The following is a 26,330-nucleotide window of genomic DNA, read 5'->3' as shown; positions in this document are numbered from 1 at the left end:
CGCAGGTAAGAAGCAGGTAGGACGCAGGTTGGTTCTCCAACTGTAGCGCCACCTGAGCCGATCCATCGTTGGTGCCTCAAAATGGCCGTTCCTCTCACCTCAGACCTTCCTGGAACGCCGACGGAGGCAGGTGGCGGATATTCAGATCCGATCTGACTCGCGAGGCTGCCTGGCTTAGTGCCAAGACCTCATTCCAGGTGGCGGACGACCGAAACCGTGTCACCCAAGACGTTCGTACGCGCCGCGCTGGAAGGTCGAAAGTGGTTGTCGTGCGTGTAATCGCGCGAGAGTAGTACTCGTGGAGGAGTACACCTGAGAGTACACGGTGGTATCCACGAGGCGAGTTTGAAACGGAATCCCGGGATCCCGATCGTGAGGCGTTTCGTTGACAAGTAGCGATCGATATCGCAGCGATCGCTGGTGAACAGGTGGACTCGATCGGTGGTCCGCTTGACTCGCCGCTCCTCTTCGCCGTTCCCTCTTCGTGTTCCTCCTCGTCCGCGTCACGCGCGCGCGCGCGCGGGACTCGCGAAACGGAGCGAGGCGCTCGCTTGGTGATTTCGATGCACGGTACGGAAATAATCGGTAAATCGAAGGGGACCGTGAGTGATATCGCGCGCGTGATCGTTACGTAGTGCTCGAGGCTCGTCATTACCTGCGATCTTCCACCTGGCTGCAAAGTAGTCGCGCTCAAGGCGATACCAAGGACCAGACGAGAGAAGGAGACATGCCTGGCAGTCACGGAAGTCATCGAGACTGCTCGTGAATGACGCTGAAGCGAGGATTATGAGGACGTACGTATCGCTGCTCGAGGATAAGGATAAGTCAATGTATTCGCGTTTTTGAGAAGCAAGAGTCGCTCCACTTTTACCGGAACGAAATTACCGCTCCACGGTTCTGTGATTTTCGACAAATGACCATGTAGAAATTTATTGTGTATGAGTGTGAGGAGTATCATTATTCGTAATTGGCTAAATGATCTGTGTGATTAATAGTTGTCTGTCTTTTGATGATGGTGTATCAATTCTAGGACTTCTCATGATGGCACGGTCATTTAGATAATCTAATAATATTTAAACGATTTCATGGAAGATTTTAAGAAAGTCGAGCCTATCTGCAGATCTTCATGAATAATGGGGAAATTTCTCTAGAGACATTATTCACTAAATTTTAATAATTATTCAATATTCAGCATCGATAGCTGATATGGAACCTGTCGCGAGAGTATCGTGGAACCAAATTTAGGACACGTGCATGGATACGTCATGCACGAATGAACGTATTGATATTTATTCGCGCTGCGAGCTCAAAATACTGCAGATCAAAGCATCGCTGTCATATCAAATTTTGTGAATGTTTTCCGAATAACTATAATAATAATTTTCCAAATGGAAAACCGAAAGATTAAAATTCGTAGAATTGGATATATTTCTTACATTGAAAATCAAATGGAAAAGAATATGAAAGACTTCTTACAAACAACGGTCGAGTTTTACACAATTTAATTAATTATCCACGTTATTAGTTCAATTAAGTTAATAAATACTAATGGAATTAATATTTTTAATATCTCAACCATGAAAGATGATAATCAATGTACTTCTTTTATCTAATCCTACATTAGTTACGCCATATAAGCCTATTTCTACCAATGTAGAAATACACTTTAATCTCAGGTTAATTCATTCTTCAGCTTTTTCTAATTCTTAGAAATAGAAGAAGATAAAAAGTAAGTTAAACCGAGATTAAAGCTAACCTACATTGGTAGAAATTGGACATTAAAACTATACAACTGGCAACATCATTTTCATGAGTTTCTTTGCGGCAAATTTCTTCATACTACATATTTATAGATACGATAAGAATCTTACATAATACACTGTTAGATATCGAAAGAACAATGGTAACTACCTAATTCCTTAAATTAAATAATATTTCGTTATTTTTAATTTTCATGTTAAAACATAAATCAATCCATTTCTGTGATTAGTTTCAAAGTAAACATCATTCATATTAACATATGCAATTAGTAAATAATAAAAGAAATTTAAATCTCAAATTTAATACATTTTCTTAAGTGTAAAACTGTTTAACTCCATTTAGTCAAATTAACGATATATTAGATAAGAGCAGAGGCGATTTATACAAATGATAAAAAATAATTCAAATTGGACATAATGAATTTAACAGCAATATCTAGAAACTTGCGTTATATTATAAAATTTGAGTATTGCTTAAAAAAATTGATATGAATCTGTCAATTATAACATTAAATGCTACGATATTTCTTTCCTCATTTACGCGACGCGTTCCGTTATCGCGTCGTTTTCACGAAACAACGTTCCGCGTATACATATTATATATCCGAAACGAGAGTCGCGGCCGCATTCCCTGCGATTTACCTCATAATAAAGTTTCTCGTGTCTCACAGCGTGCGTGCGGCTCGCATAAATGCCTAGAAGAAGGTGGACCAAAATGGGGACACGAGCATTATCGCACAATAAACGAAGCGAGGAATGTCATAAATAAAATAATAAAAATAATTTTTTTACGTTACGCTATATAAAGTTCCGACAGGCGTCTCGCTTTCTTCCTTATACTTTTCTAAAATCGCCGCTTTCGATCCCATCTCGTTGTCGACTCCGAATTCCGGATCTCGGCTCATCGTACCGAAGCGGATTTTATCGGTAACGAAGAAGCCTCAAGAATCACGATTGCGTGGGTACGTGTAGGTGCGATTACGCCATCGGGCTTTTTGTAACGAGCGCCGCGATAAATGACGCATCGCTCTTTTGGATCGCCGGAAGATCGCATAATTTATAAAGGAGCAACGCACCATTACGCGACCATCCCATCAACGGCGGTCCGTTCCTCGCTTCGGAGTTATGCAATTCGCCATAATCGTACCGCCTCGGTCGCATTCCATTCGGAGAGTCACTGTTCTCGATGTACCCAAAGCGCCGACTGCCGTTGATCGCTGCAGAAGCCAAACGGAAAGTAAATGGAACATAGAATTTCAAATTCACGAAGTAGTTGAAGAACGACCTTGTTCAGGAATATTTGTCAATTTTTCCAAGATTAAACACGTTCTCTTTAACATCGTTCACTTAAACGTTAGTTCGAGAGACTCCCACACATCATCTAAATCGAGACTTCAAAGAGTCACCCTCCATACTTGCGATCACTCGTGCAAAAGTCGTTCGTGACGGCGAAATTTATGGGAATTTTATGATTTCCGCCGAAGTACGCCGAACACGGAATAAAATGTGCGACTTAATGAGACGAGTTAAGGATTTTCGTTACAGAAGCGAGCACGCTCGCTCGGGCAGAGATACGGGCATTAATCGGACAGTATTCCATTACAAAAATGATCGTTCCGATTGAAACGTAGCTCTTGCGCGGTGACGTGTCAAAAATTGCACGAGACGGGCGGGGGGATTATGACAGGGTCGATTTATCATATTCTATTAGCGAATAACAGGACTTACACCTGTGCGCAACCATAGGTATCGCGGGTAACTCGATGCAAGACACTATCGGGCACAGTTACGTCATAATCAATATTACGCATTATTAGTTCCATCGCCGAGGCCAGTTACCCACTAGCTGGATTATGTACAACGCGATGGTAGCAAGCATAAACATTAGCTCGTCGACAAAGTTCGAGCGACATAGTTCGAACCGCATATACGATAACGACCGCATCGAGTATCTGGCAAAATGAGAATCCGATACTCGAAAAACAGAGAAGATGCGAAAGGAAATTGCGAAGTATGAATCCAGAGTCGATTTCCAAGTGTACGAAATTGCACAACGAGAAAAATGTCTGGTTGGATTAACTGGAATTCTGATTGAAAATGAATGAATCAGAACTTTCTGGTTAAATTTACTAAATTCTAATTGTGATAAACCGAAATTCTGATTAATCAGAATATTCCAAAAAAATTGTACACATTGTACAATCGTTCAAAAATTTTCGTTTAGAGTTCAAATGAATCATTACTAATTAATGTCACTAATAATATTGTGCAGTAAAAATAAATTTTTTTGTTCATACATGGAAAACTCAAATTTTTCGTGAAAGTAGAGATGAAATCTAGTATCAGCGTGCGTTTAATTTGGCGATATCAAATCGTTTGCATTTTTTATGTGCATTTGAACAGGTTATTTCCGGCCATAGTGCAAAATAAAATTTTACCATTGTCTAAAAATCATGTATTTTCATACAAAATTAGTCGCTGAATGAGAAAATGATAAAATTAAAACGGAAATAAAGGAAAATGTGTATTTTTAATTAAAAATTACTCAAAATTTTCGATTCTTCTATAAAAGCAGTCATAATTTCTCTTAAAGTTAGCTATGTATAACGCCGCAATCTGATTCAGACTTACAACTTATGAATTATTTCATCCTTGTTCTTTATCAAATGTTAAACAAATGCTAACAAGTGTTATGAGCATTTTCAGAACAGTCTAAAACAAAAGTAAAACATGTTAATGAAGCAAAGTAAAAATTAAAAAAGAAAAGAAAAATGCAATGTCCATATCGTAATAACTTTTGCTATTTGTGTAGTTTATATACGCCGCCAAAATATTCGCGCAATATATCGAAAAGCTTGGTGGAAGATTTTGAAAGTTATTTTGTTATGTCTTATGTGCCGAATTTATGATACGTGCCGGAAGTTGCGTGTAATTACTATTATCGTGCTATGCTCGCACGGAAACACGCAAAAATAAGATTAAATTAATAAATTTTCTAACTTTAAAATTTAGCTTAACTTTAACAACTTGAAATTTAATTTCCTTTTGTTAGAAAAACGAGTAACAAATGTTGCTTTTAAATGAAGTCAAAATACATTTTCTCATTAGTATTCACAAAGAAAATCAGAAAGGCCGAAAAAAGGATAATTTCAGCGATTTTTGACTAAAAATGCATTTTTTTTAAATAAAATGATTTTGCAAAATCATTTTATTTTACTCCAATCGCTTTAATTGTTTTCTCATTCAACGATCAATTTTACATGGAAATACATAATTTTATGGAAATATATCATTTTCAGACAATCGTAAAATTTTATCTTGCGTCGCAGACAAAGTGACCGACCTCCTCTAAACTTCGATCGTGCACAAAAACCGCAAACGATTTGATACTGCCAAATTAAACGCACGCTCGTACTAGATTTCATCTCTACTTTCACAAATTTGAAAATATGAGTTTTTCATATGTTTTTCATATGTAAAAATGCTGTCGCACGGCGTAATAGTTTCCTTGAACATTCGCCCATGCAGCACAGAAGCTTGCAACAACATTACTGTATTTTTTAAATATTATTACAATATTGCTGGAACGTTGCAATGTTGCTACAATATTGCTGGAATGTGTAATATGAGTTAAATATAAAAATAAGTCCAGCGTGATCATGAACAAATTTTTTACGACGGTATCCTCGGTGCACAGGATTTTGCCGAGAGTCAACGAACTATCCGAGAACAGGTCATACACACCATGGCCTCATTTACAAAGAATTAGCTCATACTCTCGCGATGCGAGGGCCGTGATACGCACGGCGACGTACGTACAAAATGCTTTCTCCCGATATGGCGGCGTGCACCTCGTACTCACTCTTCGAAAAGAGGAACCTTCCAATATGTTCCATTGGTACGTCATCACCGGGATCGCGATTGCTTTTATCGCATGCATTTGATTTAATCGTGGCAAAGACTTCGTTAGAAAGTAAAAAACGGGGCCGATGACCTCGCCAATTGGTTGTGGAAAACCCTTATTTCATGAGAGAAAAGGGGAACCAGAGATTAGGCACGTGTCGCGTTTCATGAATGCGTTACTAATAACATGTCGCAAGTACTATTGTCCCTACCGAAGAATTTGCTGTGAGCGTTTCTGCGAAGTCCATTGCAATTTCTAATAGCCGATTAAATTGTTATTTTTCATATTTAAGATAGAGATTTGATTTTTTGTTGTAATATTTCTTTTACAGCAGAGTGCACAATATATTTATTTATTTTAATTTTATTTTACGATACATAAATTTATTCATTTTCTATTATATAAAAAATATATTAAAAATATTATTATATAAAAAAGAAGAATGGTTGTGCAAAAATATATGAATTAAGTAACTTTACCTCATTAATTATCTAAATACTTATTCAATTATTCAAAATGTTATTCAGCAATGAGGGAAAGTTGAGAAATAATTTAGTGCCTGTAAAATCTGAATCCTAAATGATAGTTATTTGATTGCTGGTCGCTATGATGGCGGTATTATAAGAATTTAGAAAGCATTGCGGTCAGATAGATGCAAGAAGTAGTGCGTTCAGTCAATTTAGGTAGCTACACTGTGTTTTTCCATAACTCGGTTTCACAAAAGATTGTCAACTGAGAATTTGTTTCACAAGCAAATAAATTTAAAAAGAAATAAATTTCTGTATCAATAATAAATTATTTTTCTATAAAGCAGAGAATGTCGACTGGAGTATGATACTGTAATATTTACTTCTTATATTTAACTATCAGTATTTAAACTTATCGTTGTATTTATGGCTTTAGATTTTTGTGCAACTGTGTTAGCGCATTTAATAACATATAATTATCAATATTATAATATATGAGAAAAAAAAACTAAAATGATAAGATTAACAGATTCATAGATGTATATTAATGTTGAGACTTGTAGAAATTCTATTAAATGCTCGCAGCTGAACGATACGTGGGAAAATCTCGCCGACTACGTTACCGTAGTCATATTCACTGTCATTAAACATGATGCAATTGCTTCTTTAGTCGCCCACTTCATGAAGTATTGGCAATGTTTCGTTGCAAAATTTTACAGGAAAGTGTCGGCGATTCAGGCTCGCCCCGTATATCTTCATTCTCAGATCTTACTACGGATATTATCTTTCAAAACTCTCGATGTGCTTGGCAACGCATCCAATACGAAGGAGCACCGATAGAATTAGAAATTCCACGATAAAGCAGCCGCACGCGATAACGGTGTGCAATTTGGGCTCGTCGGGAAGAAAACTCGCTATTGTCGAATTGGAGCGTAAAGCAAGCTACATTCGCGTGTTACGAACGCTGAGAAGTCTGCTGGCGTAATTAACAGTTGCAAACTAATTATTGCGTATAATTCCTTCACGTGCGTTTGATTCCCACCTTCGGCATCTCGCGTATTCATATCCGGTGTATGAAAGAGATTATTAAACACATAGCAGCGATTTTACTTAAACATTTCTAAATTGAAAGTACAAAAGTATCAAATAACAAAATACAGATAATATGTAAGAAGCATAGAAATTAAATGCATCTTCGTAAACCTGATATTCATCCGTTTCCATTCAATTTTCACTCAAATTAATTAAGTAAAAATTCTCTCGTTTTAACATATTTATCTGTTTATTTCAAACAGTTATACCTGTTCGGTATAATTAAATAAAAATAATTACATCCGTATATATTTTCTTCTTTAAACATATCATAATTCTTATTAGCAATTTCTATCAATATTAATTTTAATCTCAGATTAATTTTAATCTCAGTTCAACTTATTTTTCATCTTTTTGTAATTTTTAAAACTAGAAAAAGATAAAGAATTGAAATAAGATTAAAATTAAACTGCAGTAGAAACATGCATTAACGTAACAGATTCACTTAACGCATGATTAATTAATTCAATTTCACATTCGCACAATAAATTCCGTGATTAGAAATCGAGACTAGATCAATTGCGACATTTTCTTTGAAAGAAAAATCAAAGAGAAATTAGAAATGTACGCGAGTCATGTGCCGATCTCTAAATAGCTTGTAATGCCCAGTTATTCGTCTCGCCGGCGTCACCTTGTATTTATCCTGGCGGTAAGAGGTAATTTCTCTATTCCCTGATCGAGGCCTTTAATTTCCAAGGTCGCACGGATCGAGAGCGAAACACTGCACCGTACAAGACTGCAGCGAGCGGTGATCAGGACGAAGATCCGGAGGATTCCGGTGAAGGAAGAGGATACTTGTTCGCCAAAGCGGTCCTTCGAGGCGGGTATCATGTATCGACCGAACTTTTACGAGAGCACGTGTCTGAGATGCGCTCAGACCGTTTACCAGGTCGACAGGGTGGGTCCCTTGAAGGACTTTACTTTTTTCCACGCTGGCTGCTTCAAGTGCGCAATCTGCGGTACCAAGCTCACCCTGAAGACTTACTACAACAATCAGCATACGATCAATGACAAAGAGGTGTACTGCAGCAGTCACGTGCCCAAACCCGGACCCGGGACTCTAGATGGATCTAGCGTGGGTATCAGGAGTGCCCTTAATGTACCTAGAAGCGGCTATGTTAATGAGCAGATCAGGGCAGGAGGCGCGTCGCCACGCGGCGTCTATCCATCTTGGTGAGTGACTGTATTTCTTTTTCTATTAAATAATAACTTCGTTTTCTATGATTAATCTTTAACAATCTGTATTTTCAATTTGTATGCACGGGATGTATGCTCTGGTTATCTGTCTTTAACGTAAATCCAACACACACTATTATACACACAGTATATATAATATCAAATATTTAAAATGATATTTATGAAACTCGTAATATATCGCGTTTTTTTCAATTTCTGTTGCACGCGTAACATTGCGTGTAAAGCGTTATCTCAAGCTCATTTCTGTCCAATCTAACCTCGAATAATTAAAAATTTATCGTAATACAGACAGAAATTTAGTGCATTTGCATTTATATATCGCGTCTGTCTTATCTTTTACATGTTGCGTTAAATTATGACTATGGAATATAATATCTCTTTTTATAATATATACATGATTCAACCCACGAAAAAAAGTCAATAAATAAACGGCGAAAGAGACGCTTAGAATATTTAACTTGCATTAACGAAATTAAATTTTTTAATAAGCTCGAAACGAAGCCCATGCATGTTTTTCTTCAGTACCGTTATCGTCTAAAATGTAATAACTGTATATACAAGAGCTATTCTCTTCGGAGAATATCAGAAGTAATTTTGGCGCTATCCTATGATAACAAATCGTAGTGTAATGGCTCTTTAAATGCCCCTTTGTGAACGTATCTGTTTTCTTTCGGCAAATAATGTTCTCGCGAGTCATTCAAGTTTGTAGAACGCTGCATAGATTTAAATACGTAACGCTCTCAGCCGAGCTCATTTGAATCGTAAATAGGCGCGAAGCTAGGCTCTTCACCTCAATTTCCTATATTAAAGAACAATGCGATACTTTGTAACACGTGCCATCGCTTCTTGCGCGCGTCACTGTGTATTCTAATTTCGTCGATTAGCAAAAGTAATCTCGCGAGGAAGTGTCGGCCACCGCTCTCAGTTTTATGTTTCATGCTTCTTGTATCTTTTCTCGCTAAGCTTTCCTTTGTGCAAAAAACCCAAACGTAACAACACAAAACATTTAATTTAATAGCTTTGATACTAAGGACACGCCGAGGGCACGCTTCGTAGAATTTGTGTCTAATTTCTCCACTTTCCCTTTGCTCCCGATCGAGATCGAATGCTGCTGGAAATAATAGCTCGATGTCTCGAAATCGAGTTTCGCGAAAAATACGTACATGTATAACTGTCACGGTTCGTTTATTCATAGCCTTGGTAATTCTTCATTTTAAATCTGCAATTTAATTAGTGGAAAATTATACGAAATCGTTTGATATGGAATTATTAATAGGAAATATTTAGACATTGGTACAAGGAGAGAATTTTCTTTTAAAATTTATCAACAAAATATGGTAGTTGTAGTACAATATAATATTTTGAAGATTTTTACCATGCACTTCAGTGAAATTAATCAAACTTACTTTATACAATACTTTATTGTAGTTTTGTTAAATGAATGAGAGAGCTTTACATTAAAATTCTTCGAAATGCAATGTTGCACGACTATCATATTTTTAGGATAAACTCTAAGAAAAAATTCTCATATATAGCATGTTTAAATATTCCTTTGAAATTAGTAGGCAAATTTGATGTTACAGATGATTTTAATATTATTCATGCATTTACGATTTTGAAGAGGTCTTATCTTTTGTCTTTGTATTTACGTGAATTTTTCCAGCGAGAAAGACATAATTATTTGACACATAATTTCGCGAAAATTGTTAGTCATACGTAAAAATGCATTCTTTGAGTCTATGTCATCTCACGGTCTTCTTGTCTGTATCAGATGCCTCACTCCATCGTTATGCAATAAGACTATTTTAGCCTTAATCCGACGAAGTTTGAAATGAAGTTCTGAAGGTCTGGATAGTCGAATAGTCAAACAGTTTTGTGTACAAATGCTACTTGGTCTTTAACCTGAATGCTGATAAGCAAGTTTTAAGCTCCTTTGTATAGAGACCGTTTTAAGCGAAGCATATAAGATAAGTTAACTAAAAGTTTTAGTAGATTCTACAAAACTATACACTTTTAAGGACATTCTCTCTAACGAAATCAGCAGAAAAAAAATCAGTATCTAGATGAAAAGAGGGAAATTAATAATTTTCATAAACGTAACATGAAACTGAAGTATTTAGTTTAGTATCTTGTTACTATGAGAAACTCTCTCGAAGGACTAAGTTCTACATGTTTACAAAGCAAGCAGAGTCAATATGAAGCTAGTATGTCAATATAGGATCAAGAAATCCTTTACGTACTTGTAATAAGGGAAATATTTTCTAAATAGGAAAGAAATCCACGTTCTGACGAGAATAACTTTCAACAGGATTACATTTGCGCTATCAGAAAAATGAATCTGATCTCAGTGTGTCAGCTTTATATTAAGAAATCATGATCGTGAGATTCGATTAAGTAAACATCGCGATATTGCAAGAAACGCGCTGCCCATATCGCCTCACGTAACTACCATATCCGCACGTTATTATTGCAATCTAGTTCCTGCTAGAAACGCATGTTCAACGTGCATATATTCGCGTTAAAGGCTGTCATGGTCGCATATTGCCAGGACTACTTGGAGTTATTTCAATCACTCGTCCGTCTGCTCGTGTTGCCTGCTTTAACATCTTTCAATGCAACGTCGCGCACGCACGTATGCGTTTTGTGTGCCTTTTTATGGCTATCGCTTCGCAAAAGTCGCACGCTCGCGGCTACATGCATACAATGAGTTTCTTGCCGATGGAGCTTTCCTTCGGGTTCTTGTTATTTAACTTTCGAACTTTTGATTATATTTATATTATATTCTTTCATTATATTTACATATTTTCTATAGATTCCCCAATATGTATTTATCATATGTCAATATATATTATTTAATCACCCGAGAGATTGATAATTCTTGAACAATTTTCGCGAAATTGCTTATTGTCAAGTAATTATCTTACTTGCTAGCAAAATTCTTGTAAAGCGTGGTAAAAGATAAAACTATAAACTCCTCTAAAACTATAGAAGCATGAATAATTTTTTAAAATCATCTAAAATATCAAATTTGCCTTTAATTTTAAAGGAGTATTAAACATGCTGTACCATATCTAAATATTTTTTAATCGATAATTTTATATGAAACATAGAAAATTTTTATTTTAAAAACTAAACTAATAGATCCAATGTGATTTTCTATCGACAATTTTCTTTTGAATTCATTTTCTTAAGTTGAAAAATTATTATTATTTCACATTCTACTTTCCACATTCTTTAAAAAAGCTCCTTAGAAATCCTCTTTGGGGCTCGTTTAATAGGCGATTATTGACTCGATCGTTTCGGCGAATCCGATAGTTTTCTTGTACCCACCTCTCGCGAGCCTGCATAGCTTGATAATCACAGTGAGAGAGGACGAATGCAATAAAAGGTAGATCGAAGGAGAAAAAGAGAGGAAAGAGGAGCATGGGTTTCGTTTGCCCGAGCGAATGAAGCCAGCAGACCGAGTGAGAGAGGTGTAACACATTCATTTAAGCGATACACTAAATTCTCACAAGCACAGGCTATCGCGCCAGTGCCAGTGGTGAGATTTTTATTTATTGCAACTCGTTGTGTTTAACCACGATACTAATTCCAATGCGATTCGCGTCGCAGTAATTGCGTCTATTACGCGTATTATAACAGTTATCCGGAATTATAGGTCAAACCCCGCGCGAGGGGAAGGAGTTGAAGTGGCGATTGTTGCGGATATGTGGGTTAACGTAATCCATCGACCCGGATTCTTTGCCGGCATCATCGTGTAACGAGCGACGTTCGCGGTATCAAGGACACCGCGTTACCTTCAAGTGTTCGCTTTTATTCCGTTATCATCCGACACTAACGTCGCTCGCGGCGATTCTTAATCCTTATGCAGCACATACGTGTATTGCACACGAAATTCTTACTTCCACAATATCCAAGAAAAGAAAGTTGATCGTAGGAAGAATTTCTGAAGTTTGAAACTATGCAATATCGCGGATTAACTTGCACAACAACTAATACGGCTTGCATGAAAATTGCTGTCTTGGGAGTTTTTTTGCTACTAACTTGCTAGAATATACACATAAAGAATCTTTGCTTCAAAAACTAAACTAACAGATCCGAGAGATGTGACAGTTTATATTAAAAAATTCATAGAATTTTTCAACATTTCTTTTTTTGCAATCAAATCTATCTTTTTATTCAAGAATTTATCAGAAAATCAGAGATTCTTCGAGTTCAAATTTTCTAACTCACAGTGGAATTTGAAGGAAATCTTTTCCAAACAGTTTGATTTTCTGCGCGAAAAGAACAGTTTTGCTGAAGTACGTAAAAAGCTAGGTAGATTTGAACATAATTTTGTTGGACCATCAAAATTACATAAAACCGCGTCATCCAAATTGGTTGCTAGAATGTCAAAACCTTTTGCTCGTCGTGCTTAGTATTTTTACATAATTATTTTGATGGTCCAACAAAATTATTTTCACAGATCTGCATTTAATTAAATTTTTAGATCAGCACAATCGTTCTTTCCGAGCAGCAAAAAAGTTAATTCTATAATACTTTTACTCTTTTTTGACAAGTAGTACATTTTCATTCGTTTTAATCAATTTTTCTCTTAAGCAACATTATTTTTATTAACATTTCATATGCTAGTCTTATATACACAAACACGGCAATGAAGGTAATTTATTCGAGATCGGGACACGACGAGGGGGTCGCCCTGGGACTAATCTCATTACTCTCGGTAATGTGAAAGAGTTAAGGTGTTATCGCTTTTCGATCCCCGTAGTGGGGACCTCACCGAGCGGTCCTGTGCCCGGTGAACCCTCGCAATCCCCTGAAGACCCGTGTGCACGCTTCTGTTGCAGTTACGATAATGTAGACTCGCCTAATTATGCCAGGCACCTGAACGGGCACGGCTCGCCGCCGGCTAACTCGTCCCAGCGCGATGGCATCCACGGCGGTACCGGCGGCGCCTCCTCGCCGTACAATCACAATTATTCGGGGGACGGCAGCTATCAGTATGGCAGGTTCGACGCGAGCGCTCTGCACATCGCCCATGCGCTCAAGCAGACCGAGCTACAGAAGGGTTACAGCAAGGCCCGCGAGAAACCCATCGATTATTATCTGGTGAGTCACTGGTCGGTCGATCGCTCGCCGCTCGGCCGCGGTTGATGTAATCGCGCTCTCGTCATGGTCGTCGCCGTATAAGGACGAGAGTGTTACTATTCCGACACGCGCGTGGCCCGCCGCGAGCTAGCTAAGCGATTGCGTCTAACACGCTGTTGTAAACACGCAATTTCCTGGAGAACCGGAAAATCGTTTCTCCTCCACGGAGATCACGAGTCAGCATCTTCGAAACGGAGACACGGCGATTGTTGCGCCGCGCCGAGCGGATGCAGCAGTCCCCATTTCCTCCCCGCGGCGAGGTCTGCGAAAATAATCGTTAATTAATAATGCGAATTAGCAATGATAATTTCGGAGCGCGTAGAAAAGCGAACAATGGCGACGCGATAATTGACTTTTTGCGCGCATATGCCGCCCGCTGGTATTATTAGCTTCTTCCTGAAAACAAGGGCAAATGGGAAGAAGGAGATGCATTGTGTGCATGAGCGAAAATACGCACAATAGGCCGCCAGCTACTTCCGTAGTAATCAAATTCAGATCAATGGCATGCGGATGCGGCTTTTCTGATTTTCTTGCAAGATCTACGTTTAGCACTAAAGTTGCCAGCGACTGATTTCTCTTGGCTAATTTGTACAGATTTATTAAACTATGGTTTAAATTATGTTGCGTATCTTTTCTAGACTTTGTTCCTAAAGAACTTTAAATGATGCTTACGGAAACAATCTAATTATTTAGAATGGAATATATTAAACAACAGAAAGACATTTAAATAACTTGAGACATTATTAGTTGAATTATAATTTAAAATATTGTACTTACGGCAATTACGGCACATCGTACGATTTATAGCACCTATTCCCTCTGGCCGTATTTTCTTATTATTGTTTTTTAATTATAGGGTTTTTTAATTATATTGTTTATAAATATATTAACCTTAATCATATTTTGTTAATTAAATTATTGTACGTTTGAATTGAAAAAAACTGAATCGCGTAGATGATATAATAGTATTAATAAGTGTCCGTGTAATAATCACACGTTATGTCAATAAATTATCTTAATACGCTAAAGAAGGAAATACCATACATTGCCTTATCAATTAATTAAATACTCAATTAATAGTCAATTAATTAAATACAAGAGACAATCGGAGATGCAAGTCGCGTATGACTGAATTCGAATTTCAATGTCTGGGCTTTGGCTTGGCAAAACCGCGAAACCTCCGATCGCGGATTTCCGAATTTCCGAACGCGATCCGGCATACATACCGTCGCCGCGTGACTCCCATACGCGAATAATCGTCCAACTGGCGCGGTGTAGGAATGCGGCGAACCGTCGCGAGAGAACGGACTTCACATGAAAATGAGATTACCGCTTTTCCCATCCGCGCGCCGCGCCGATCGGAGTAATAAGGCCGAGCCGCTAGTCGCTCCACTATCGGCCGCGTTTTCTCTCAATGCGCTTTCGCGCGTTTCAGATTGCCGCCGTCGCCGATCGATCGGCCGATCCTTATTTACGTAGCTAGACATCGGCCGGTCTATGTATGGCGTTTACGCGAATGAAAACGGCGTGGGCATCGGCCAATAAGATCGAATCACAGCGATTTCCTGCGTCCTTTCCATCGTCCTACGAAAATTTATGACGATCGCGCGATGACAATACGAGCGCGGTAGTTAACTGCGCTACGAGACAATCACGATTTTTTCTCCCGCGGCGGAATATAATCAACGGGCGTGATTTATCCGGCATTTGTTCCGTATCGCTGTATCGCGGAGGTCTTCCTACGTTCTCATGCTACCGACGACATAGCTGAACGATCTAGGCACCCTGCCCACACGCACACACACACACACACACACACACACATACACACATGCTGTCGATGAGCAGATAATTCTTTCGAGTCAAATACGTGACGTGGCGAATGAGTCTCTTCGCACCGACATCGCGACCCTCGCCATTATGTTTAATTGGTGAAACAGCTCCGAGAATCTCAGGAACGACGGGGACACGTAACAGATCGCTGCGCGTGACTGTGATCGAACGACCGCAATTACTCCGATATGTCAGCCTCCGTCGCGAGTCAAGCAAATAAGAACCACACGATTAAAACTGGTGTAGAATGAGCAGGGAATGGTACCATGCACATGTGTTCTGCTTCTCAATTTAAAGTGGACACTTGTTTTAGAATTTTTTAAAAAGAATCGAGAGAAAATTTCGGAGAATCTAATAATTTCTCGATGATAATACAAAATTCAATGAATATTCAATATAAAAAAAATAGAAGTTACTATAAAGAGATAAAGATTAAACATCTGAAGGATTAAATCTATAAGTCTAGATTAAGGTGATACAATTTTCTAAACGAAATCAAATTTTTTTTATCCAATTGTCGAGATCCAAGGTTTGATAACCTTCTCATTGTGTGAAAGATACTAAAGGGTATCAAATAGAAAAAAGTAAAACTTAAGCTTTGGAAAATTGGATTTGATTAAAATCTTATTTTATTCAGAATTTCTATCTCATTTATATATCTTTATTTATTTTATCGTCAAAATATTAAAATCAAATATATTAACAATTATAAAACTTAATTACTTCCTTCCGCAGTGCATTATTCAATTTATAACAATTTTCATTACTAATATCGTCTACGTGAAAAAAAATTCGCGTGAAAATCACGTAAACAATATATAAATATTCTACGTAAACGTAAATAAATGTAATCTTGAAATATATGATATTATGATACAACTGTGGATTAAATAATTTGATCGATCAAAGTACGATGCACCGAAGCACACGTAAAGGTCTTTCGGAGCGAATTAACTCCTCCGCTTGTCGCGCGTTTTCCTTGGGATGCGAGAACAATGCTGCGGCTCGGTGCCGACGCACGTAGTTGTCGTTCATGATTATTCAAATCGTTACCACGGAAGAACGCGTGTACACCGTCATCTTATTTCCCCCGTACGTGAAACCGCCGCGCCGGTCGGGCTGGGATGTACCGCCGCCGCTACCGCGCCGTTTGCACGCGAAGGAAGGCTTGCTTTACGTCTACAAGAGGCGAGGCGAGGGGGCGGGAAGTAGAATTATTTCCGCTTGCGGTACTTCTGCACTTGATGGCTAATTAGAGAATCGTTGCCAGGGCCGCGTAAAGAGCTAGTAGGGATAGCGCGTGTGTAGCCCCGACCGTCGTCTCTCACGCGCCTCCGCGCGTAAACGCTTAGGGAAAATTAATCCATTAAAGGCCGTTGTCCTATTTCCGGGAATACGCTCTAAACGGCAAACAAAACTCACAACGAATCAAAATGTCTCTGCGGAAAACTCGCCTTTGCCTCGCGCACGGTTAAAAACTTAAAATATTACGTTACATAGGCGTGGACTTCCATTTGCTTCTAGCATAACGTGACTTTCGTTGGAAAGCCTAAAACACGATTAAAAAAAAAACAGCCTTGAATTTCAGGAAAATCTCGAGCTGAAATCTCGAGTTTTTTTACTGAAAGATGTCGCGAGCAGGTTTGCCAACATGTATGCTTGTCTTATATTTATTTCTTATGTTTTGCGCTGCATTAGTATATTTTCCATGCAGGTAGCATTGAATTTGTTGCCAGTTTAAGTTACATATGTGTATGTTTAAAATTACATTTTGAACGAGAACACAATGTTTAAGTATGCAAAATGTGTCTTTTTCTGTCTTCTCATTAAGCCTAATTGCGTTTATTCAAATCAGGTATGCATCATTATGATATAAATACGACGTAGACTTCGTTAGCGTTCTAAGTATCAAAGAAAAATATTATATAATGCATATTACTCTACTCCGAAACAAATCTGTTACGATAGATTTCATAAAACATATCAATTTTCTTTGAGATGGATTTCAATTTTTTACATGTGGTACACCGTTACTGGCTCCCTTTTTTTTCTTTCTTTCTCTCTTAAATTAAATTGAAAAGATGGCATTGAAGAAATCCCGTCGCACAACTTCAAAAGAACATATTTGTCTCCCTCAGTAGTAACATTTCCCTTACTCATATTTTCATTGCATTAATATTTCCGGACTACAACGAGCGGAAAGAATCGCGAAGCACAACTCGTAGCATTTTTGAAAAAATACACCGGAAGAGGATTAGTTCACTTTTGTCGACTAGCTGCGGGTTGTCGCTCCCACGAAGAGACTCTCTTGGAAGCGAATGAAAGCAGAAACGCGACGTGAAAGTAAATTATACAAAAAGTGGAGTACCCACCTCTAAGGCCAGAGCTGCAGGCGTTTTAAAAAACGTTTCATTGCATCCAACTATATCCACGAACCCCATCTTCTTACGACTAACGGAATATTTCCTGGCACATAATGACATTTTAATCTTTAATAGTAACATGCCAATCATATACGTTAGCCTTTTAAAATTACAAGTACCGAGAACAGTGCGCCGCGAAGTGTTCAAAATGTAATACTTTATATAATTTTTACATAATATAATATAAATATAACAAAATTTAAATTTCTACACAATACTTTATGTAAATATATTTTAATAAATTATAAGAGATTATATATTTATCGTACATCGATGCGTATTTTTTAATACATCGTTATACAATAAAATTATAAAATGCTTACTCTCTAAAACTTTTAGAGTGAATTGTCACTTTAAAGAATTAAATCTCACTCTTAAAGATTGAAAAGTAAGCCATTCTTTTTCAAGACTGGCTCAATTTTCATTCTTTGAAGTGAGATTCCACTCCAAAGCATTTAGAAAGTATATTAGAGCTATAGACGACAATATTTTATAATGTTTTCATTACCGTTATCGAGTAGAAATTAAGTACAGATATGAAGAATTAAGGTCTTAATATTTCATTTTTACTACGTTAGGATCGCGATGAACAGACGCGTCTCGAGATGAAACACCGAAAAGAAGAAGATGATTTATACCGAAAGTTTGCGCATCATCGTGAGGAAGAGGATCGACGAATTCGCGAGGAATTCCGAGTAAGTAATGATTAAAGCGGAATGTAACAAAAGTAATGCGATTTGCATTTTACAAATTAATTTTTTAATATTAGGTGTTGGAATTAATTCGTAGCGTTTTACAAGTGATGGGAAGTACTTTCATTAATGTATTTTTTAATGCTCATGTGAAATAAATAACATTCTTTCATTAAAAAACGCTACGAATTAATTCCAACACCTAATACATTGTTAATCACAAATAATATATATTAGTAAAATTTCAATATATTATCGGTTTGAAAAGGATGAGTGGGAGAAGGAACTGGAGCAATTGTCGGCGAGGTGGGAACGGGAAAAAGGCGGAAGAGTTCGAACCCAACAATTTCAGCAAGAGAAGGAGGATCTGGAGAAGAACATGACTCTACGTAGAGACAAGAAGAAGGAAAGTCTCACGCGCAAGATGCTGGAACACGAACGGTATTTATTATGTAATTAATACGATACCTACAACTGGCTTTTAGATCAAAGAAATAATACTTACATCACGGCTCATTCATTATTTCATTAAACAAAAAAGTAATTATCGAGCGTAAAGGATAACAGAAATATCTGGTATACTCGATACAATAAACATTTGATAACGGATTTATTACAGATACAATTTCAGTATCTGTAATAAATCCGTTGGGAGATACAAATACATAAAATCGAAAAAAATTTGAAAATTTGTCTAACTAATTGGATGTCTCTCTATATATATATATAGCATGTTTGAGAAGTCCTGAAAAAAAAATTCTAAAAATCCCTGAATTCAAATATCAGCACTAATTCGAGCTTCTGTATAATCCTCTTTCTTTTCGATACATACAATAGAACGTGATACAATGATTGAAAACTACACGGAAAGAACAAAATTTTTGCTAAATTTTTTGATATCTCAGCAAATCATTTTTTCCGTGTATAATACTTCTCTTTTGGAATTATCTTTAGCTGACGCATTCCATGTTGAATCGCTAATATATTTTCAATAAACTTCCTTTTTAAGCGCAATTTTATATTGAGAAATGAAAAGAAGTTTGCCAGATGAATATGGGGTGGATTACTATACCTATAGTTGTTTAGCAAAGAACTGCGATAATCCTGGCTTTGTGTGGAATACACATTGTTGTGTATTTGTGTCTCTAGACAAACTGTCAATTCGTTTTATTTAGAGTTTTGAAACAATTTCCGAAATAATTGAGACATCAGGCACGATTTGAACACTCTTAGAAAATGATATCTTTATTATAAGCTTTCAATCATTGTATGCCGTTCTATCGCGTGTATTAAAAAGAAAAAGAAATTTATATAGAAATCTGATATAAATAAAAGCTAATATCTGAATTCGCTGATTTAAAAAAATGTTTGTCTAGGAATTTTTCAAACATATATGTGTATATATAGTCGATGTAATTTTTCATACATTCTTATACTTTATACGTACAATAATTCGTAATTTGTACATTATTTATTACACGATATATTATAACAGTCGACAATTTCAAAAGAGATTACGAATATCGATTCCATGCATTTTACGAAAGAACACGAGGAAGAGTTACGCGTGCAACACGTTTGCGAACCGCGGTAGCTTCAGCTTTATATACTTTTTGGTTTCTTTTTTCTTCCGGACGATAAACAAGCTCGCGTGCGTTGGCGCTCGCGAACCGGGAAGCCGGATTTTCGCGCTGAACACAAAAGCTCCTCGTTACTCCTGATCAATTTATAGGGCGGCAACCGCCGCGCTGGTGGAGAAACAGAGCTCGGAGATGCTGGAGCTGATCAATGAAGCGAGAAGCGAATACATGCTACAGGAGAGTTTATACCTTGACGAAGGAGACGGTTATACTCAGGAAGCGCCGCCTCCGCCTTATCCATCGCGCGCGCCACCCCCGCAGCCTCCAGCCCTCGCCAAGTACCATATCTACAATGATCCCCTAGAGTTTGCCGACATGGATCAGATAGCTATTTCGGTAAGACCTCACCGCGGAATTCTTTCAGCGCCAGCTTCCTCTCGCGAGTCTTCCTTGTCGCCGGAACAAGATTTTATGATATACGGTTTATCGCAAGTATTCTAAAAGCACTGTCATCTTTTACATTATATAACGTTTTATTTAGTTTAACGTTTGCGTTTTATTTAAAAGGATTTAAACTTGAGAAATTTTTTTTCATCTTAAAATCCGACATTAATGTTTTTACTTCCTTTCTTATAATACATCTAATTTCTGGAGATGTTATTCATATTGGATTGTATGTATAAGCGACCAAACTAAACATCGTACTCTTAACGTCGCTTTTATAAGATTCACTCATACTAAGTGATTTACATTATCTTGTGTTGTTCTTAGGTAGCCCAAGAAGATCAAAAAACGTTCACCGACTTAGTGCGACAGTTGGTGAGCAGATGTGGATCAGATATAGAAAAGGCGAGGACAATTTTCCGATGGATCACCGTGAAAAATCTGAACACTATGCAGTTTGATGAAAACTTACGGGGTGACACTCCCATGGGTCTGTTGAGGGGCATCAAACACGGCACGGAAAGTTACCACGTTCTATTCAAACGATTGTGCAGGTAACCGCATGCTAATGATAATATTACAAAAAATAGATGATACGCGAAAAGAATTTTCTCTCAAAATTTATCCTGAAAATTTGGTAGATAGTGATACAATACAATGTTCTAAAGATTTTTACCATGCACTTCAGTAAAATTAATCAAACTTATTTTATATATTTTATTGTAGTTTTATTAAGAGTAGTGAATAAGAGAGATTTACATAAAATTCTTTGAAATACAATGTTGTCCCATGATTACCATATTTGCAAGGTAAATTCTAAGAAAAAATTTTCTCCGTGTACATATATCTTATATAAACAATTTCTATAAAGATGCACAGTGAAAACTCTACTTTACAAAATTTACATGTGCAATTAATCATGTTTCCTTGAAATATAAATTTAGTGGAATAAAATATAAATCATGCTTTTTAAATTTGAAAAAAGAGTTTGCGTAATTTTATTTTTATAAAAATAATAATAATAAATGGATTTAATAAATGCAGATTATTTTCCATAAATAAAAAAAATGTAAAATATCTTATATTAAAGAGTAATCATACATGAAAGCTGATGTGTACATAAACTTTTTATTTTTATTATATTATTATAACTACTAGTTGCATTCCGATAAACTCGCGATAGAAACGTGAGATTAAAATGCATATAATACAGAATATATAGAGAGATTGAGAATTATCGAAATGTTCGACATTCATATGTTTCATTCGTCTCAATTAATGGTATCTAAATCGTTAATAACATTGAATGCAGTTATGCGGGTTTGCACTGCGTGGTCATCAAGGGTTACAGCAAATCGGCGGGATACCAACCGGGCGTTTGTTTCGAGGACAACCGATTCCGGAACAGCTGGAACGCCGTGTATGTGGCAGGTGCATGGCGGTTCGTCCAGTGTAATTGGGGAGCACGACATCTCGTCAATGCCAAAGAGGTTCCCCGTCCCGGTCAAGCGAAAGCTAAGAACGACAGCCTCAGGTAACGACATTCCAAAGTTATCGCCGGTATCGTGATTGCAGCATTTGCGTGTGCAAATAAAACGATCGATGTGATCACGAAGACATTTCACTTAGGTACGAGTACGACGACCATTACTTCCTGACGGATCCGCGAGAATTCATATACGAATTCTTCCCTCTGCAAGAGGAGTGGCAGTTGCTTAAACAACCGATTTCACTGAAGGATTTTGAGGAATTGCCTTTCGTACGATCTTTATTCTTCAGGTAAGGCAACATTCCTGTTTTCTTTTTTTTTTTTTTTTACGGAATATACGAGGAATAAGAGAGAAAGCTGGATCTACGTAGATTAATTGTAATGTTCATGATTCATTTTTCACGCAAAATGCACTGTTCAACTCCATGCAATTTATATACTGCCATTAATTTCACATCGCTTTAAAGGACCTTGCACTAATTACATGGGAAATTGGATCTCAGTGAAATGAGGTGGTTTTCACATACGTATAATATAATGAACAAAGATATATGTATACACATGATTCAAATAATAGATAGCCACATCAAAAGTATAAAACTTTGTGTTCGTAATTAATCACTTTGGATGCATCATAAGAATTATTCATTATTTGAGGAATGTGTATATAACATTTTTTGTTCATTACAAGTTACAACAAAACTATCTCATTTCATCGAGATTTAATTTTTCATATAATTAGTGCGAGGTCCTTAAGCAAAGGTAATAACAACTTCGAGCATATCACGTCTTAACAAATTAAATCTGTCCATTGAAGCGCGTTTAAAGACCGTTAGAACACGCAATTAAACTGACTATCTTTCGCAAGCGTGGTGAGATTGGTGGTTTATTAACAATGACCGTAAGTTGCACGGCGAAAATACCGTTCGGATAAATTCTGCGTGCACAGGTACGGCCTTTACTTTCCGGATACGAATACAAATGCCGTTATGTATACGGATTCCACTGGTGCTGCAACCGTGAGGATAGCGATGCCAGCACATATGCAATCATCCCTTATCTTTCATTACAATCTCAAGTTTTATGATAACGATGGCGATGGTTACGACGGTGTGTCGCTCAAGCGTTTTGTCATGCAGGTAAATTAATATCTGTCGCCTCTGTATTAATGTCATAATGATTTATGTCAAGTGACTTGAATCGCGTTGCTTTGATTATAAAATATTATGAAAATTATATAAAGTAATTCATATGTTTCTCTTTAATAGCCTATTTTAAGACTTAAATGCTTAATTCAAAAATTAAAAAATAGAAAGAAGCAGAAAAAAATTAATTTTAATTTATATAATTCTTAAAACGTATGTGTGTATATATATATATGTATACATATATAAAAAAAGACAGACGAATTATTATTATTATATATTCTGATATTGTATATTACTAATTTTTGTAGAACTTTCTATTATTTTTGTACTTTATAAGATTAACTATCAAGTCGCATGTATGAAAGATCTTCATTCTTCTATTCGTCTAAATTTAAAATAAATAAGAAGATGAGAATAACGCAATGCGCATCAATACTTAAACAAATTTCACAAATTTGAAACTTTTTAGTCGGTTGTGGGAAATATAGTCGCGTTTCGAGTTCACGCGCCGTGTTCCGGATCCTTTCTTTTGGACATATTCGCCAATGCGGTAACGCCGAAGGAATACTTGACCGGTGAACCGATGAAATTCAAAAGTGTCTGCAAATTTAAAATCGCATGTGAAGAATTGCAGACAGTGATGGTACCATTGCCAGATTGCGCCAGTGGGGAATGGGGTCCCACCAAAGCTACCAGATTATTTGGTCTTATACCCATCACTCATCAGGTACGTTAATTAATCAAATTAGTTCGTTCGTTACTATACAATTAATTTAGGACAAAAATCGATTAATGTAGATTATAAAAAGTGATTTAAAAATATATACAAACTTCTATTTCCTTAACATATCCACATAATAGATGAAATCAAAATATCAATTGTGTAATAATGCGTATAAAATGTTAACATTATAATTTTAAATAATTAATAATTACTTATTATTAATATAAATAAAAAGAAAACTATTTGATTACATGTTTTTCTTTTTCAAAAAAATTAAGCTGATTCTAGTACTATGTAAAATATAATAAATATAAAAATAATAAACTTTTCAAGTCTATCGAGTATAGCATATAACTTGTTAATGTTTCACGTAAGGCAAAAGTTTTCATGTTTCGATTCACAATCAGAGAGTTCCACAAGAATAAATTTCCTTTCCGCTGTTTTCTCTCACGTATGAAAGTACTAAGATGAAAAAAAGAAAAGTTAAGAAAGATTGGCCAAGAAAAAGGAATCTTCCGATTTTATCAAAACCTGTCAGGCGGGCGATTCACAATCGCACAATCTATTGATTTTAGGAAGCTCTGGTGTTCGCCGGGCGCGAGCTGGAGATTCAATTCCGCATGTCGAGGCCGTTGACGGACTTCATGGCGACCCTGCACAAGAACGGGATTGAGGAGAAGCGTCTGTCCAAGTACGTGACGCATTCTATCGCCGACGATGACGTAGTCACCTTCTCCATAAGTTTCCCCGAAGAGGGTCAGTACGGTCTAGACGTCTACACCAGAGAATCCACGGCCTCACCCACCGCTCAGCACGACGTCACCGGCGAAAAGCATCTACTCACGCACTGTTGCAAGTATCTCATCAATTCCAGTAAGAGGAATTGAGAGTAACACCTCGGGTGTTCTTGTTGAAATTCAGCTTCATCCGAAAATTTCTACTCCAGTTGTGAATGGCGATTAATAGCGAGGACTGAAATTCTAGTGCTTATTAAGACGAATGACACACTTCTTTTGGAAAATTAAAATTGGGAAAGCGGATTGTGAAATATTTTGCAGGTATGATGAATGTACTGTCGTACTTATCGCGATGAAACGATCACAACTGTTTTATAATCCGAAACTCTCGCTTGTCATATTGAGCTTGTTTCTATCTTTAGAAAACAGAGAATGTGCAACGTTCTCCGGAAATGGATCAACTATTAATGATAAATTAATGACACTTTGTCGTGAATACACAAAGGGAAAAGAGTAAAGAAGCCGGTCGAGTGACAATGGTAACGAAGAGACAATGATGAAAGCAGTGACGTTTTACGTCATTCTTCAAAGACTATTTTATGCAATTCCGCTACCTCGAGTCTAACAGTAGGCTTACGACTGGGAGATAATTATTAATGTAAAACTAACTATGGAATTTTAGTTTTACGCGGGAGAGACATTTTTCGAAGGGCCTCAAGTAGCAATAAATATTTTCATAAGTAAATGGACGGGTTTAACGCGATTTCTATTCAGTATATTTGGGACGCGCTTACGATCGTGCTCCCTTATATTATTTACTGGGTTAGTACTTCTGTATAATGATGCTTTGACGCAATCATGCTTTTCTTACGCAAGCGAATAAATTATTACGATCTGCGATTCCGTCATAACAATTTCACCTCCGCTTTACTCTCACCGATTCACATATTTATCGCTAATACCGCATTATTTTCAATACTACCTGTTATATCCCGTTCCCGATTGCGAATCCATATTAAGCGTGTAACGCGTATAGATCGAAGCAAATATAATATATTTTATGTACGAAAAAGTGCTTCTGTATATATAATGTACGTATACATCATTACGACTTGTGGAAAGTATTGTTATCTATAAAGAATATTGGATTGTATTTAAGGAAGCACTCGTCCAATTTTATTTAATTTACTCTTCTACTTTTTTAATTTCTATTTTTTTATATTACTCTATAAGATTCTATTTATTTTACAATTAGACTGTGTTCTCTTTTAAAATTGGTAAATTTGCAAGTCGTAATTTTCGAAAAATGCACAGGTGCTATACTTTATATTATCCCTTATAATAATATTCGCACAACCGAGTAGCAATCATACAATTATTTAGCGGTAGGATAGCATTCGCACTGTCGACTATGCAAGCAAAAATGTCATTTATAACAATTAAGAAGAAGGTATATATTTGTTAATCGTGTAATATTAATCTTTCTTGTTGTCAATTAAAATTTTAACCACGAAAGGAATTCCCACATTATTGTCTTATGTAATAGATGTAACTCGAGCTTACGAAGTCTATTTTGTTATCCATTAACATTCATAAATATGTAAATTAATTTTTTTATATACTGTAGTTACTTTCAATAAAATTTCATATATTCTTGTATAAAGATTTAATAAATTGATTTCCACAAAATAA

At 36.7% G+C, this 26,330-nt stretch overlaps 1 protein-coding gene and 1 long non-coding RNA gene across 4 annotated transcripts; one reads left to right on the top strand and one right to left on the bottom strand.

Moving 5' to 3' along the window:
* Window positions 1-463: 463 nt before the first annotated feature.
* Hil (peptidase hillarin) lies at window positions 464-26,330 on the top strand. Of its 3 annotated transcripts, XR_015544028.1 has the most exons (13): window positions 464-794; window positions 7,921-8,396; window positions 13,268-13,529; window positions 18,403-18,519; window positions 18,785-18,957; window positions 20,249-20,492; window positions 20,868-21,094; window positions 21,853-22,074; window positions 22,170-22,319; window positions 22,979-23,168; window positions 23,647-23,904; window positions 24,477-24,959; window positions 25,061-26,330. XR_015544028.1 is itself a non-coding variant. In XM_011052054.2 (12 exons), the coding sequence occupies exons 2-12, from the start codon at window positions 8,053-8,055 to the stop codon at window positions 24,786-24,788; spliced, it is 2,466 nt and encodes an 821-aa protein (XP_011050356.1). In that variant the 5' UTR covers window positions 464-794; window positions 7,921-8,052; the 3' UTR covers window positions 24,789-26,330. The 3 variants fall into 3 exon arrangements, 2 of the variants coding, with proteins under 2 accessions (XP_011050356.1, XP_011050355.1); XM_011052054.2 differs by having other exon boundaries at window positions 13,301-13,529; window positions 24,477-26,330; XM_011052053.2 differs by having other exon boundaries at window positions 24,477-26,330.
* LOC147910624 (uncharacterized) lies at window positions 11,603-18,391 on the bottom strand. The gene is made up of 2 exons (XR_015544029.1): window positions 14,346-18,391; window positions 11,603-13,830 (listed from the first exon to the last, which is right to left on the bottom strand). It is a non-coding gene; the product is annotated as an uncharacterized LOC147910624 (long non-coding RNA).

The sequence above is a fragment of the Acromyrmex echinatior genome, chromosome 2 (genome assembly GCF_024713525.1).
Source record: "Acromyrmex echinatior isolate Ae372 chromosome 2, ASM2471352v2, whole genome shotgun sequence".
NCBI classification, from domain to species: domain Eukaryota; kingdom Metazoa; phylum Arthropoda; class Insecta; order Hymenoptera; family Formicidae; genus Acromyrmex; species Acromyrmex echinatior.
The sequence above is the reverse complement of the archived record's forward strand: the minus strand, read 5'-3'. Positions and strand labels throughout refer to the sequence as shown.